Raw genomic sequence first — 15,889 nt, 5'->3', positions numbered from 1 at the left:
GTCCAGTTCTATCGCTGTAATTTAGGGGAAAGTAGAAAGTCCAAAACTTTTTTCTGTCGATCCTACTTCCCTGAATATCAGTAGATTTACAGTAGGTATTCCTAACACCTATATTACAAGAATATCAGCTTAATCGGTAACTGCATGATAAAGGATTTCTGGAGGTGTAACGACAAGCCTTAATCAGTGGGCATTATCGACAGCATTACTTTATCTTCTAAACGGAAAGGTGCCCGACTACAGCAGTGATGGACTTTAATCAAGCAGAAATTTGAGAATTAAGGAACCTACATCTTTGGACAAGAAAACCGTGTCGCCTTTAAGGTCGTATTCATTTTCCAGTTCAGTGTTTTGCATGACTGAGCTGGTTAGCTGTAACTACCTTTTTTATCCAGGTCATAATCCAGAAAATATACTTCATAAAGAGCTAAATCTGCGCATTTTTTTGAAAACTAGAAATTCGGAACCTCATCAACTGTAGTGGTAGTTTGCGCATTGGCTGCAGATACAATTTCAAGCTCAGTCGCATCGATCTCCGCAAAATCCTAAAGTCATTTTCAATGTTGTTTTTAGCACTTTTTTTTCGTTTACCTTCAGTGTTTGAATATCCAATAACAAAATCTAATCTTTTAATCTATTCCGTAGCTTTTGCAGACTGGTCCAGAGCATAATAAATATTGATCGCCAACTTGGACATTCAACTTATCATAAGCATTCACAGTCTTAACAGTGAATGAATGAACTAACGATATCAGTTGCAGATGGTATTTTTGGCTCACTGTTTTGCATCTGAGAGGAAATCTTCATATCTTCATACATTACTTCCTTGTTTCCCGCTGCTTTTTGCTGTGGAAAGTCAGTCGCGCTGGACTGAAAAGGGAAACAAGGTAAGTCATGCCGAATTTTGCAAGTTGTTAATAACTATTTTTATTGTCTGATATGATCGTGAGACGTACGCCACATGATTTTACGTACAGACTACACTATGTGTGTCATCTGTTGGAGAATATTTGATGACTTCTTCAGAATCCTTACATCACTCTGTAATATCATATTTAACGTTATTGTCAGCCGAGCTTTTGGCAGTTCATAGTAAAAAGGGAAGACAATGTAAAGCTAATTAAAACTATAACTGCTTCCTACTAGAATTTTTTAAAAAAAAATCGTGAAATTCTACAAACGCACCATGTATCCTCCAATTGGTGTATGACAAATTTCCATCTCACGATACTGAAATTTCGAAACTTTCAATACAGCAGAAAAAAATGAGATGCAAATACAATAGCGGACATTCTAAAGGGTAACTTTAAAGGAAAATTCTAGAAAACGTATGTGACAACGGCACTAGTAAAAAAAGGAAGGGAAGAAGCTGGTCACACCAAATTCCTGCAATTTCAATCACAAAATTTTTTTAATGAAATAATAACATTTCCACGACCGCGACATCCACTACCATTTTCACGCTGGCAGTTGTTACATCTGCAGTCGTGTTCTTCGCAACCATCAAAATCCTGAATATTCGCCAAAGTTATTCGGACGTGATAATTAGAATTTCTCAAACAGAAATACAAAAGTTTGGAAGGTTTAGAATTTCCGGTGGATGAAATATATTGAAATATATATGAAATATATTCCGAAATTTTTAGATAAATGAAAAAGAAACTAAACAATACTGAATTCAAATTTGCCATTGTATTGAAAGTTATGTTTGAATAAAATCTACTTAATTTAAAAATTGACAAAAAAGCTTACACAATCACGTCTCCCACCCATTTTGAAATTTTCCGCGGGAGCGAATGAACGAATATCACTGAAAGAAGATTAACAGGAAGAAAATTTCATCCTCTCCACTCACCGCATCTCACAAACTCATCCTTTTCACTATCCGATATACCAGATTTCCTACAAATCTACTGTTTCACTCCCCGGAAGGACCTATCCCATGGGAAAATCACGGAATGCACACTCAACCGCATCGTCACAGGAACACAATGGAAGCCTAAAAAATGCAATATCTCTCAGCAGAGATTGGAATGGATGAGCCTACGTGATTTATGCAAAAACTGTCTACGCGATTTATGCGAAAAGCACACTCTTCGATGAATATCGCTTGTTACATGTCTGGAAGGAATGGAAATTCTCAAGCATTCTTTCCGGCATATCTCGGGATGTATATATGTGAAATCTTAGGTATTTCAGAGTGCTCGAAATCAATATTTCAATTAATGATTAAATGAGAAGTGGCAAAAAAGTTTACACGACCAGATCTACTGCGAAGAAGGAAAGTCCCTTCTCCCTCACTCACAGAAGACAAATTCGCCGGAAGGATTCCCTGGGAAACTTCAAAAAAAAAAAACTTGAGAATATATAGAGTTATTATCCTTCGCAAGAACACCGACGAGTCCAAAAATGCGTCTAATAGCAGGAATAGTTCCAGCTTATATAATTCATGCGCGAATTATTTAGATTTCAGTTAGAATTTGGAGGAACTAATCGAAGGAATTAATTGGAGTATTTGGAAAAAATAATTGGAAGTTCTAGTTTAGACTTCTCTTCTTCTAGTTTAGGCGTTCGAGATATTCCAGATCACATGCATCAGAGAGGAGTAATTTCATGAAGAGCAGTTAGTCACTAAAAATAAAGTTACCTTTCATCGTGTTCTTGTTGTGGAGCATATTTAAATCATTGTAATATTTTATTTTACTCTTGACTTCCCAATCCTTAATTCCTTTCTTTGTCAAGCATCATACAACGACCAAATTATCATCAAGAAATAAATCGATTTGAGGACTAAAAAATTCATACCTTCTGCAAATTCAAAGATCATCGCTTGTCAGCCTAATCATTTGCAAAAAAGAATGAAATATTTACTTGTGATTGCAAATGTTACAGCACCACTATTGTCGCTATAATACAGGGATGACAATGATATTATTTAGTTGTATTTACTAAAAGAGCTGAAATCGGCTGGAAAATTGATAGCCTCCGGTATTTCTGGACTTTCTAAGATTCACAACAGAGAACAGCGGACCTTTCCAGGATCAGTTCTGATCAGTCGTTATTGTGAATTTTTTATTTCTCGTTTGCTTATTCCCACAAAAATTTCGATGTGTAGTCTATTATCCTCATTAAAAAGCCAAAAATTTAACGAAGTGACAAAGTGATAGCCATTCCTTCACAAAGGATAGAATAATGAAAATACAGGGTTAAATACAAAGTAATGGCTATCAGTGGCTACCAGCTGACCAGTCATCAAATATTATAGATTTATATTCGGTCCCGAATACTTAGAAGCGTTGGAATTGGTGTAATTTTCGTCCTTCAGTTTATCATTATGAAGATTTTCAAAGTGGTGACGACGACGAAGGAATTTTCGGCATATATGATGGAAGGAATATATTCGTTACGTTTCGCTGTCCTACTGTTAACATTTATCATTCTTCTCTTTATCATCACGCAAATATGTGAAATGTTATACTCATTTATGCGCTTGACACAACAAAATGTTAGTTTTCAAAATCCTTTTTAAGTATTTTTCTTACCTTCACAATAAGCCCTTTGTGCCTGAGAGATAATAGCATACCTGGGCGAGTAACTCTGATACCTGGATGAGCAATAAAGAGGGCAGGTGAACATCAACTGAGGCAGTCATTAAACAATGATTTGAATTGGTTCTCGTGTTGCATACCAGGTTTTTCATACCACTCGTTTCTTTTTTGCCATTTCCTTCAAATTTTTTTTTGTTACATAAATGTGGCCGTAACAACTATTCAGGAAATTAAGTGAAGCTTATTTCGGTACCGTCTTGCTCTCGAGATTTTTCGTTTCAAGACTCCGCACTTATTCTGATTTGTCATCCTCAGAGTGTTGGCAGCAATATCTAAGGACAATGCCATTTCCCTCAAAGCAATAATGCTTTTCATTTGTTAAAAAAATGTAGTTAACTATAAAAATGCTTAACTAACCAAATTGGAAGGAAGGGTTTTGTAGGATTTGTAGGATACAAATTAATGAGACTTTATACAAATACCTATTTCTTTCTTTTTAGATATATTTTCATCTACTTGTATATGCCATGTCACTGTCCTAGCTCGCATGCCCTGGCAGATAAATCTTAGGAGTAAAGCGCGGGTCATTCCCAAGTATACTCGTCGATATTCTCGTAGAATAATTGCCTTGGCAAAATTTTTTTCTAACCCGTAAGCTGCTTTAGGCATTGCCGACTTTTTATTTCCAATTTTAACAGAAATTTTATGAGAAAAGAGAAAGGTATGCTATTATACAAAAGTAACCTTACCTAAAAAATCCACTGTGCAGACTAGAACGTACACCCGCATTTGTAGCATTTGCAGCAAGCGTGCGTAGAGCCCTTCCCAAAACTTTGTTCGCGAAGCCTGGCCACGATGATGATGATATACGATTTGTCGTGGTCTTCTAATGTCGTGGTCTTTTTTAAGCTGGAAAATGATGAATATGGTCCAACGGAGATCATTACGGAAAGTCCCAATAAATTTAAGAGAAAGCATTCGAGGAAAACAAGTCAGAGAAGAGAGAGGTTATCTTTTTGCCGTTCCTCCCAATACTTCAGTTGTTTTGCCTATCACAAAAGGATACTTACCTTTAATTCTTACTGAAAAACATTCAAGAACGACCAAGGAAGATGTCGCACAGATTTCATTACGCAATGAAGGAAACAGAGGAAGAAATCACCATAAAGAGATGTTTGATAAGGTAAACGTTTCTCGTTTTGCCAGCACATTTGTGCTAATTTTAAATTAGGTTTCGGAAAATTTTGAAATTTTGCTATGTTCACTTTATTGAGACGTGATATTGTAGAAATCAGTGGAAATGCTAAAATCATCACCGTTTTCCACATCCCTCATTCCATCCAATCCATCAAACTGTTTAAGAAAACAGTTAGAAAATAATTCCCTGAAGCGGAAATACTTCAGTATGTTTTTGTTCATTATCGCTATGTAACTCTTAAGTATTGAGTCACTGGTTGTTTCTCTAATTCTGAGCTGAATATTTGAAAGAGGAAATAGTTTTTAAAACGAACAAATTTTATTGCAGCTGACCCAGGAACATCTTTTTATCCTAATACTTCCGAACTTTAATTTAAAGCTATAAATTCATTATACAGCTTCTTTGCTCACCAAATTATGGTTTTAATACATTACAGCAACAAAAGAACAGTCAGCCAACAAGCTTTCAATTACAACAAGTGAAGGAATAGAAGACGAATCATTGGCAGTAATAGTCGATTTGCCTATTCAGGAAAGTAAGAAAAATCTTCAAGTTCACAGGAAGTGCCCCCAAAAAAATACAAGTAAAACCAGTATTATCAATCATTTTGTAATTCAATGCGGTCCGAGGAAAATCGTTTGGAATGTTGTTCGGTTTCTCCTAGAAATAATTTGGGTCTTTTCTTTGTAGACTACACTCCGATAACGACAGATTCGACAGTATCGTCAGGGTTTGCATTTTTTAATGACTTTTAAATATGCCCCATATTGTTGTTTTTAACCTTGTTTTGATTTCTTGCTTATAGCTTTGGCTTATCATTTTGACACATTTCAAGCAAGTCATATTGAAAGAAAATAGTGGTAAAGATTATGGCTAAAGATTGAACAGATTTATTAAGTTGATGAAATACTAAAAGTTAAAACTCAAAAAGTGTAAATAGGAGTTTTTGAATCTGTGTTCAGTAAGCTGAAAATAAATCTCAAGAGTCACAGAATGCTATTAGTCTAATTCATTGTACTATATATCCTTGGTGCTACTCTTTAAAACATAATAAACACTGCATGAAGTAATACAGTTGTGGTTACACTGCTAGCTTCTTAATATTCGTTTCAACAATACCTTGATATCGGAATTAATTTTAGAAATGAATGAAGAAGGAAGAAAACAGGATAGATGGTTAAGCAGATACACTTTGTATTTTTCTATAATCGTTTAATTATGGATATCTCATTTGTTCTTTTTTTTTCTTGATTTTCATTGCGAACGTGATGTCGATTGCGTGATTTTTTGTTTCAGAAAAACAAAAGTGAAATAAACGAAGTTTAGAAAGTTTATTAGCAAATAAATATGAAGAAACTCTTCCGTCATTCTTATTGCCAGATTTAAGAAAGTTTCTAAAATTATGAAAATGAAACATACAGACGAGCCGATAAGCCGATCTTTTTATAATTCGACGTATTTTCTCTAAAAACACTTATGAAGCCATTTGATTTTAACGGTATTAGAATGGCATGAATGTAAAAGTTGGATGGTAAATAACGCATTCATCCATGTGTTAGATGTTCCGCCGATGAATTGTGTCGATTTGTTTCTGATATGGGGTCATCCTCAAATTCGGGCAGCGATTTGTAGAGGAAGGAAAATCAGTAAGATAAACGGCGCATCTGCAGTTCATCACGCGGTCTTAAATATCACTGCTTTCACGGCTGATGCTAATTCTGTCGTTGCTTTTGTTTGCTCTGGCTACTTCTTCAGCATTCATCCTGTAAGCATCTTTTTGTTATTCAAGATAAAACTTAGTCGCAAGATGGAATTTAAAAATTTATTTTGCGTGCAGCAAAACTGATTATAGTATCAGAGCCTGTATTTACTGCGTCCAGAAAGTCTTGTGTTCTACTTTATTACCAAAAACAGTTTAGTATGCAAGGAAAAATTGTGATCTACTCTTTACATGAATTTGGTCAACTTGTTGGACTATCGTTGAAATTAAAAAATTGACATAGGCATTCTTGACCTTCTTGATAAATTGCCTTTCTTTTCCAGAGATTCACCCAAAAATGCAAGGAAATCAACTTCATATAAGAATAGAAAAGTTTGCAGTAGAGACGCACTTGAATTTATGCAACCGAGACTGAAGAAACGGTATGGTGAGTGAATAATGAAGATTTATTTATTATTATTATAATATATATTTATACATATAATACTACTGGAATTTGTTTTAAATGCTTGATGAGTTCTTTAAAATCTCGAAATCAGATATTTTCCTCAGCATGAATTTAGCATTTGAAAGTTTTCGAATTGGATGAAGACGAGAAATATGAATTTAGAACATGGTTTTTGCCTTTAACTTCTCGTTTAGTGTCAAATTATGTTAGCCATCCAGCTAACGATTCAGAAAAATAAATTTTAGAACTGTGTTGTTTCTGTGGAAAGTTAAATGTGTTATTTTTCTCAGTTCAATTACAGAGGTTATTTTAGTACTGAATAACCATAAGTGGTATACTGGGACGCTGTCCTGGTCATTTCGGGATCCATTCCACCTTTTCAAAAACGACCAGAAATTCGTCATTGTAAAGTTTGTCTCCTGCTGTTTACATTTTCATTCCATTATTCGCGAAAATCTTTTTCAAAAAACCTTCCAATTCATTAATTTATCGTGAAAAATTCTTTCATTTTCCGTGCATTAATCATAATCCTTCCTTTCCATAAAAATACTGATTCAATTCATCAATTTCTATTACTTTTAAAACTTTCTGTTTCTGGATTCATCTCAATAAGTAAACCATTACCTTTGCATCTGTTAACTTCGACATTATTTGAGCAAAGTTGAGATTTTGTGAATTAGTGATCTTATCTACCATTTTTCAAGGAGTGTTCTACGTCAGGCTTTCGAGAAGTGGTCAAAGTCATCAAGAGGCGCTCTTACATTCAAAGATTTCTCTCCAATGGATCGTACTACAGGAAGTACTGGCGCAAATCTTGATGTTCTCTTTGCTAAATATGCTCACGGTGATAAGGAATCCTTTGATGGGTTTGGTGGAGTCGTGGCACATTCAGGATATCCTGTGGAGGGTATCATCCATTTCGACGGTTCTGAATATTGGTCGATCGACGGACATAACGGGCTTGATCTTCGATACGTTCGTTTTGTTCTCTTTTTTGCTACATTGCTTTCAGTTTCAAATAAATTGACCATAGAAGAAACAAGAAGCAATCCCTTCTATTTTCTAATTTAGATCTCGAATTATGTGTAGGCCAAGCTTCTTAAATCTTGTCTTCTTTTTAGGTTGCCCTTCATGAAATTGGACACGCTCTTGGACTTCGACATTCCAACGACCCAAAAGCTATCATGCATCCATATTACAGGTTTGAAATATAATTTCAATTTTTAGATTTCTATTAACATTAACTGCTATAGATATTAAATATTTCTATTAACTGCTGTAGATATTAAACACATTACAGTGACCAACTGAAAAAAGGTTTTGAGCTTGGCGAAGACGATATTTTGGGTATCAGGAAGCTTTATGGAACTTCTTAAAAGAATGAAACATTGTGAAGTTAACGAAATCTTGGACGTTATTATTTTTTGGTAATTATTGAAAGGCGTTGAGATTCTGAGTGTTTTCTTTTACTGATAATTGAATTCTGAAAACTGATTCACATTCTCTAGTGGTTTTCAGTAATTTTTTCTTATTACTTCTATTATTTTCACAGTTATGGCAAAAAAACGATATGCAGCAGAAAACGATATGCAGGCTTTCTTCTGATCTGATCCATTATATGTGGATCTCGGTACCCTCTTCAAAAGAAATAGTAGTATATAAAAAAAGACAATACAAATTTTTGTTTTCGAAATTCGAGGAAATTAGACAGAGTGATGAGATTTGTCACTGATGTTCATTTTATGTGAAGTTCAATTCTAATTATCATTTAAAGATCGAAACTCTGTGAGACATCGCAGATATAATGTAATTTTTTTGCGAATAAACCGTACTTGTCACATGAAATCAAGCATAGTTCATTCGCTCAACAGCAATCCAGAAATTCTTGTTGTCTGAGGTACGCCATCCTATTGGGCCAAATTCACAATCACCACACATGAGGACATCCAGATCATCCACAGTTAGGAAACCGATCGTGTCAAATGCGTATTCGTTGGTTGTGAACCACCATACATCCGTTTTTTCCATCTGTTTACCTTCCATTCCACCAACACTCATTTCTTTTAATTCTTTTGGATCTTTCCCTAGAAACAGGAGATATGAAAAGGCATTCTTCAAATTGAAAATTCAAATGATGATGCTAAAAAATAGAACTTTTGGAAAGTTAATGACTTTAATTGGAATGTTAATGATTTGATAGGTTCCGGAATGATATACAATTCGTTACAAGAGAGAACAAAACACAGTTTTCATGATTGTAGCCAAAAACATTTCCTGCACGGCTTCAACGCTACTTTCAAATACTGACCACTCTGTACTGGAGAACACGAAGGCCACTTGATAAATTTTGTACAAGTCCAAATAGGTTCTCCTCACTAAAAAGAATGTAAGGGACTTGTTAGATACCTTTCAGAAACGTCACCCGTTTAGCACCAAAAACGACGCATTGACAACGACGACATAAAATTTTCTTTTTATTTCGTTGTTGATCATCTATCAAATCACTAAAGTCCTGTCTTTCATTTTTGCTACTACACTTCTGGTTAATTGCAGGTGCATTTTCCGTGAAAAGCTGAAATTTAATTTAGACATACTTCCATAAATTTCATATGAAACTTCAATTCAATCCGGCATGAATTATAGGCGCATAGAAGGATTTCCTACTTCGCCAGTGAAATCACGGTATCTCTTTAATCACCCAGCCAAACGAATAAATCCAACAATACTTACATCTTGTACGACCTCTTTCACAGGCATCGTTCCACCACTATAGGATGGATGAATTTAAAAAGACCAACGATATCTCTTTATAAGTTCATCTTGCCAGGAAATTTGCATAAATAGCTTGATTGGTTAGCATTGTCTCAGTATCCAACGAGCGCTGCTTACGACGTCCAATAATAGCATCAGCACTTCTGAGGTACGTCTCTAGAATATGTTTTGAGATTTGGTCCCATATCGCTTGCAAATCTGTTCCGTTCAGTCTCTACATGTAACAAATTGTTCACTTTGACCTGATATTTAGCTTTGGTATACGTACACTCACATTGTTCTTGTAAAGAATCCATTTTTACATGTTGACTTACTTGTTCCTGGCTTCTTTAATCATTTATTTTCTTATAAAAATCCTATGATTCTTACAAGGAAATGCTTAACGTAAAAGGTGATGGTAAATGAATGATGAGTTCAAAGTCAGCAGGTATTGCAGAGGATCAATTGTGTTGTGAATTTAATTCAGGAATGAGTTTTTTTGAAGCTCTTTGTTTGATTTGCAAGTTTATGAAATGATATCGAAAGGATAGCTGACCCTACGATTCACCTTCTAATTGGGATGGCGAAAATGAATATCACCTTGAAGTCATTCCTTTGCATAAATATACACCTGAATGTCGCATTTTTCCTTCTAAGGGTATTACCCCAGATTCTAAAATTTCAATATTAGAAGTGATCCATTAATCAAAACCACTGCTGATAATAATGGCTTCTGTCTAATTCAAGTTTTGTTTTTTTTAATGCCTTTAAAATGATTTCAAAGAGTAATGAATCAATGCGCAAAGGAAAAATCACTTGATTGGTAAGCTTGTGCATAAATGCGCTATGTGCTTTATTTAAAATAAATTATAATGACGAGAAATTGTTATGCGATATGATAAATGAACGGTTGGTAGGGATTTTGTTGGAGCAGCAGAAGTCAAATTGATTGAGTGATTCATTATTGACAATTTGCATATTATGATTGATATTTTTGCTGATAGTGGTGAATAACAGAAAATTTGACCTTCGTTTGAAACGATGACAGTCTCCCTCTTTCTTTCTATATTTTCTTTTTGTTTATATACCCTTATAAATTTTGAAATTAAAAGATTTTCCTCCTTAATTTTAGTTCTGGTTTAATGCAAAGCAACAGGAAAAGCATGTGAAATGTGCAAGGTCGGATGTTCCAATTTGTTTGTAATGATGAAACTGCAAATAATCATGATTTTGCAGTGATGAGAATTCATATGGCTCATTGTTGTTATTGCTAATCTTGATAAAAGCACTTCCACATCGAAGCACTTAATTAACGAATTGCTGTCGTACTACTGTTTAAAATGACATTGATCATACAATGCTACTTTTTGTCTGCTTCATATAACTACAAATTTTTTTCTGATTTCGATATATCAGAAAATTTTGTTGCTGATATTCTCCAACACTCTTGTTCTTTTGCATGCTTTCCCGTAATTGTGGTTTCCGGCTCCAACAGTTTTTCCTGTTGTCATTTCTTATTTCAATTTGTTTTATCCTTCAAAAATTAGAGGAGAAGTGTTGCGGTAACTACAGATAACGTTTTGTATTTCAAGTGTGCTTTTGGACTTTTGTTATCTTTAATATGAATTCTAAATTTGATATTCGGGATTGGAATTTCAGTTCATCCAACATAAAATACGTAGCAGTAATTTCAGTGTTTCCATTTCTACTTTGCGTCTTTATTCTCTTAGTTTTCATGTTTTCTCATCTCATACTGCTTTATATTTCCTTATCATTTTTTTTTCTCTCGCTTACATTGCATTTCATCCATTTCACATTTAGTAATTCGTTTCCCACTGTCGATTATCAGGTCTCTTTTGATTTTCCACTAGTGTAATCGTTATTTTTGCTGTAGTTTACTGTCTGTACTTCACATATTTGACAGAAATAAAACATTTTTGTTATCAGCAATTATGCTTTAACGACACTTTATTAGTCTTTCTTTCACTGTTTATTAAGAGAGGTAGAGATGGACTTATTTGGGAGAAGGAATGTATGCTTAAAAAAGAAAGGGAAGGATTTTTAGTTCTAAAAATAAACTAAAGTACAATAGGGACAATGAAGGCGTTTAAGCAGTCCCTCTTTAAAGTTGTTCAACATGAATGTTAAACGAATTGTACTTCTGCATTTATATCATATCTGATAGGGTGATTTTACAGCGTCAAAAGTGATTTACGTAAAATTCAGGGAAAGTTCCCTAAAAAGAGCCGAGAAATAATCTTATGCCCTTTATGGATTAGTTTGATCATTCGATTAGATCTGTAATCGTTCGTGATTGGTTATATTCTAGACTTCAGAAGGAAAGTGGATGAATCTTATAAGTAAGCCACTTATCGTAATCGACAGCCAAATATGTAAATCAGAAGATAAATGACGAGCAAATCATTACCTTGATTGACACTTGCAATGGACATTGATTGTTTGTGTACACTATTGTATGGTGAAGATCACATGTATCATTTATGGTTCATGGTTCATTTCGTTTTTGTGAAATGTGATCAGTTGGATGCAAGATGATGATCCCTTAAATCCCATGCAAAACTGTGAATTGAGGAGCAATTTTCAACATTATGTTATTATTTGATTCCATTTCATTCTTACTCGAAGCTTTAAAGTATTTCCATTAACAGCCATTGATCTCTTTCAAATTTATTTGTAATCAGTTTCCAGCGAAGGAAAAATCAAGGGAAAAGAGATTTGGCTGAGGATGACAAACTTCTCAGGATTAATAGTGAGAGCAGTTATTGATGACATAGAAGTTCCTTTCTGTCATCGTTTGGGTTTATTGAAGAATAATAAAAGGTTAAAGATAAAACAATGAATTTATTTCGCTTTTTGAGCTTGACATTTGCGACTATTTCTTGACATTAGTGCAAAGTATTACATTTTACAGGGATTCAACGATGATAATCGGGGAAGTTACTTGTTTTACAAAGTTATCGTATTCAAGTTATCGTTATCGTATTCAGGGCTGTGATTGCGCTTTGAGCGTTGATTGGTAATTTGTTTGACAAATATATTTTTTATGGGTTTCAGATTTTCTTCGTGAAAAATCGTGATTGGACAAATAACAGAGTAGAAAATTTTTCCTTTCCCATCTAAATTTTTTTGAGGAAAAACTCACTAATAGAAAATAATGAATCGAATCACTTGAGAGTTCCATTTCCTGCATACCATATTTGATTTTGCTTCTTTAATGATAAAAAAACTGATTTCCTATCTGGATCGTCACTATGTGGCTGATGAAAAAAATTATCATTCCTTGTCATCCATCTCAGTTTGAGTTATTTCCCTCGATTTGTTGCAAGCATTACAGTAATAACGCAAATGTGTAGTTATTGGATTAGAATACAATAAGTGGCTGTAGTACGAGACTGTTTCAGCAATCTTTATGTACCATAATACCACTGAAAAATGAAATTGAAATATGTTGTTTGATACAGAAATGTTCAGACTTCTGAGCATTATCGAAAACAGGGAAATATCGGGTAAGAAGTGATGAAGAAGATATCATAGATGTCAACGTTGAAGATGTTACATAAACGAGAAAATCCCCTTTTCTCCTACTGTTTTAATTATTTTTGTTCCTTCACTTTTTCCAAACATTTTTTAGCATCAATCCAATGGGAACAAAATATATAAAAAGAGTTTAGTATCTGGTAGAGAAGATTCCTTGTTCAATGTAATATTCCCGATGTTATCCCTCGCTTCACTGGAAAATCCATTATGAACGCATGAAGATTTTTTTGTTTTTTTAGACAAGGAAATGCTCGAGTGGAATTCAAATATTAGAAGTAGTTCATTTGTCATGTTGAAGAAAAGAAACGCTGAAATCCAGTGACGTGTCATCAGTTGTGAAATGCCAATTTAACTCTTTGTCGGGATTTCATGGTGGGCTGTGTGAAAGTGTGCTTTCGATGTTTGAGTGACTTAGAGGTCTTAATGTGTTTGTGTTCCTTGGGATTGTGGGTTATTTGAACTTTAGATAGGATGTGCAAAGAGTAGGTTAAGTGAGGTCAGAATTTGATTAGAATGTGATTCCTGGATTGTTGGATGTTGATGAACTCACCTTCAAATGTTGCATTCTGCTTGCTGCAATAACTGCAGGCATTTCATCATTCGTTGTGTTTTATTTGAGATGATGGGCATATTTGGACGGGAAAAAAAGGTCGACACGAAGGAAGCCGTTCGTGAACTGCAGCGGAAAATGCGAGCTGAATTGCGACAGCTCGATCGTCAGATCCATGCCATTGAACGGGAAGAAGCGAAGGTTGCTTTGTTGATTAAACGTTGTAAGAAGTTCTTGTCAAGTCCTGTTTAAGCATCGCTTGGATTTTTTCAGACTTAGACCACTTATTCCTTGTAAAGACTCAATCATTCAGGTCTAAAAGATTAATTACAGGTCAAAAGGCAGATAAAGGAATCAGCGAAGAAAGGTGACCGAGATGTATGTATCGTGCTTGCAAAGTCTATTTTACAGTCAAGAAAAGTATGTTATATTATTAGTTTGAGTCCTGAAGGTAGTAGTTCGTGTCATCAGTCCACTCAAATTACTTCCAGATATAAATTTAAAGATTAATTGATCACTAAGATAGTAGAACTCACTAAGTGAGTATGGTCAGCTCAACTGAACGACAATATAGCATTGGTCGTCTGAGCTTCTTCGATGATTTTCCTGTTCGTCCATGCGATTTTCCATAGGAATAAATTTCTGATCGTTGGGATGATGCATTAAACATTGAAAACGCTCTTATCGAGATTTATAAAATAGAACATTATATTTAACCACTTAAATATATTGTAGCTCAATTTTTCAATTTTCCGAATTTATTCGGTTGAAAATTTCTTTTAAGGCAGTATCGAAAATCCATGGAACAAAAGCACAAATCAATTCCGTTGTTATGGGGATGCAGCAGCAGCTTGCAACAGTTCGTATGGCGGGCTCGTTGCAACAATCTACGGAAGTAATGAAAAATATGCAGCAATTAGTGAAGGTTTATTTTTGAAAAAACAAAGCTGAGACGGGATAAAAGATAGGTATAATTAAAGTAGGCAGTCTGGGGAGTCTTAAAATCGACTCGACGGTAAAGGGTTGCTGAGCTTTCCCGAACTTGCTAATTTATTATTTGCAAATTTTGGGCCTCCTTATTATCATTTAAGAATGGCAAACCACAGGAGATAAGTTGGGAGTCATATTAGACAGAATATGTATAACAATAAATATAAATTATATCACATTTTATTAATTTAAGGTGCCTGAAATAATGTCCACAATGCGTGAACTTTCGAAAGAGATGATGAAAATAGGTATTATAGATGAAATGATTGAGGAAACCATGGAATCCGTAGAACCAGAGGAGCTTGAAGAGGAGGCGCAGGTATTATTATATTTTTGAATGTACAATAAGCGGTGTTCATCAGGAATTTCAGAATTTGTGTTGTACTTGAGTTATACTTGTGAACTTTTACAACAGAATTTACCTACCTCCCTTTACTGCAGAAATTATTAAGGTTCTCTGGTTCTTCCATACTTCTATCGGATGAAAGGAGGAGTAATAATGCAACTTCATACCAGACGATCTGTTACATTAAGAGAAAAAAAGTTTGCAAGATTATTTGCGAAAACTTTCCATTATATTTTTTTGATTTTTGCATAGTCTGCGAGTGCACTTCTCACTTGCAACAAATTTCAAAGATTTTTACAGGAAGAAGTAGATCGGATACTGTATGAAATTACAGCCGGTGAATTGGGTAAAGCACCATCTGCTGTCAAGGACACACTTGCAGTGGAATCAGAAAGCATGCTGGAGGGTATTGAGGGACATGCCGTTGACTATGATGAGATGCGTGCTAGGTTAGAGTTTCTCAAAAACTGATGGGGAAAATTAGAGTAAACTTCTCGCTATATGAATTGTAATGTTAAACTTCCGCTTCCTATTGCTGTCTTTTAAGAATTGATGTACAATATGGATTTTTGAAAAAAGTGCAAGGCTGTGGTTATTTGATTTAAAAAGTTGGTGTTCTGGCTCAAAAAACAAAAAAAAGTTCTTTTCAGATGCTGGTCGGGTAATGACAATATATATATATATATATATATATATATATATATATATATATATATATATATATATATATATATATATATATATATATATATATATATATATATATATATATATATATAT

General features: G+C 34.4%; 4 protein-coding genes across 4 annotated transcripts; 2 read left to right on the top strand and 2 right to left on the bottom strand.

The window, feature by feature from the left end:
* Nucleotides 1-255: 255 nt before the first annotated feature.
* Nucleotides 256-1,504, bottom strand: LOAG_01293 (hypothetical protein; the record flags this gene model as incomplete). Its single annotated transcript, XM_020445696.1, has 5 exons — nucleotides 256-372; nucleotides 468-545; nucleotides 748-870; nucleotides 1,186-1,230; nucleotides 1,439-1,504. The coding sequence occupies 5 exons, from the start codon at nucleotides 1,502-1,504 to the stop codon at nucleotides 256-258; spliced, it is 429 nt and encodes a 142-aa protein (XP_020303869.1).
* Nucleotides 1,505-7,694: 6,190 nt separating this feature from the next.
* On the top strand, nucleotides 7,695-8,290 carry LOAG_01292 (hypothetical protein; the record flags this gene model as incomplete). Its single annotated transcript, XM_003136831.2, has 3 exons — nucleotides 7,695-7,889; nucleotides 8,036-8,115; nucleotides 8,215-8,290. The coding sequence occupies 3 exons, from the start codon at nucleotides 7,695-7,697 to the stop codon at nucleotides 8,288-8,290; spliced, it is 351 nt and encodes a 116-aa protein (XP_003136879.2).
* A 469-nt stretch (nucleotides 8,291-8,759) lies between these two features.
* Nucleotides 8,760-9,671, bottom strand: LOAG_01291 (hypothetical protein; the record flags this gene model as incomplete). The annotated part of the gene is made up of 3 exons (XM_003136830.1): nucleotides 8,760-8,998; nucleotides 9,321-9,486; nucleotides 9,645-9,671. 3 exons carry the CDS (start codon nucleotides 9,669-9,671, stop codon nucleotides 8,760-8,762), a joined length of 432 nt encoding a protein of 143 aa, XP_003136878.1.
* A 4,165-nt stretch (nucleotides 9,672-13,836) lies between these two features.
* On the top strand, nucleotides 13,837-15,731 carry LOAG_01290 (SNF7 family protein). Its single transcript, XM_020445695.1, has 5 exons — nucleotides 13,837-13,974; nucleotides 14,107-14,193; nucleotides 14,558-14,698; nucleotides 14,957-15,082; nucleotides 15,410-15,731. Exons 1-5 carry the CDS (start codon nucleotides 13,843-13,845, stop codon nucleotides 15,578-15,580), a joined length of 657 nt encoding a protein of 218 aa, XP_020303868.1. The 5' UTR covers nucleotides 13,837-13,842; the 3' UTR covers nucleotides 15,581-15,731.
* The last annotated feature ends 158 nt before the right edge of the window (nucleotides 15,732-15,889 follow it).

This window comes from Loa loa (genome assembly GCF_000183805.2).
Source record: "Loa loa unplaced genomic scaffold supercont3.10, whole genome shotgun sequence".
Lineage (NCBI taxonomy): Eukaryota > Metazoa > Nematoda > Chromadorea > Rhabditida > Onchocercidae > Loa > Loa loa.
The sequence above is the reverse complement of the archived record's forward strand: the minus strand, read 5'-3'. Positions and strand labels throughout refer to the sequence as shown.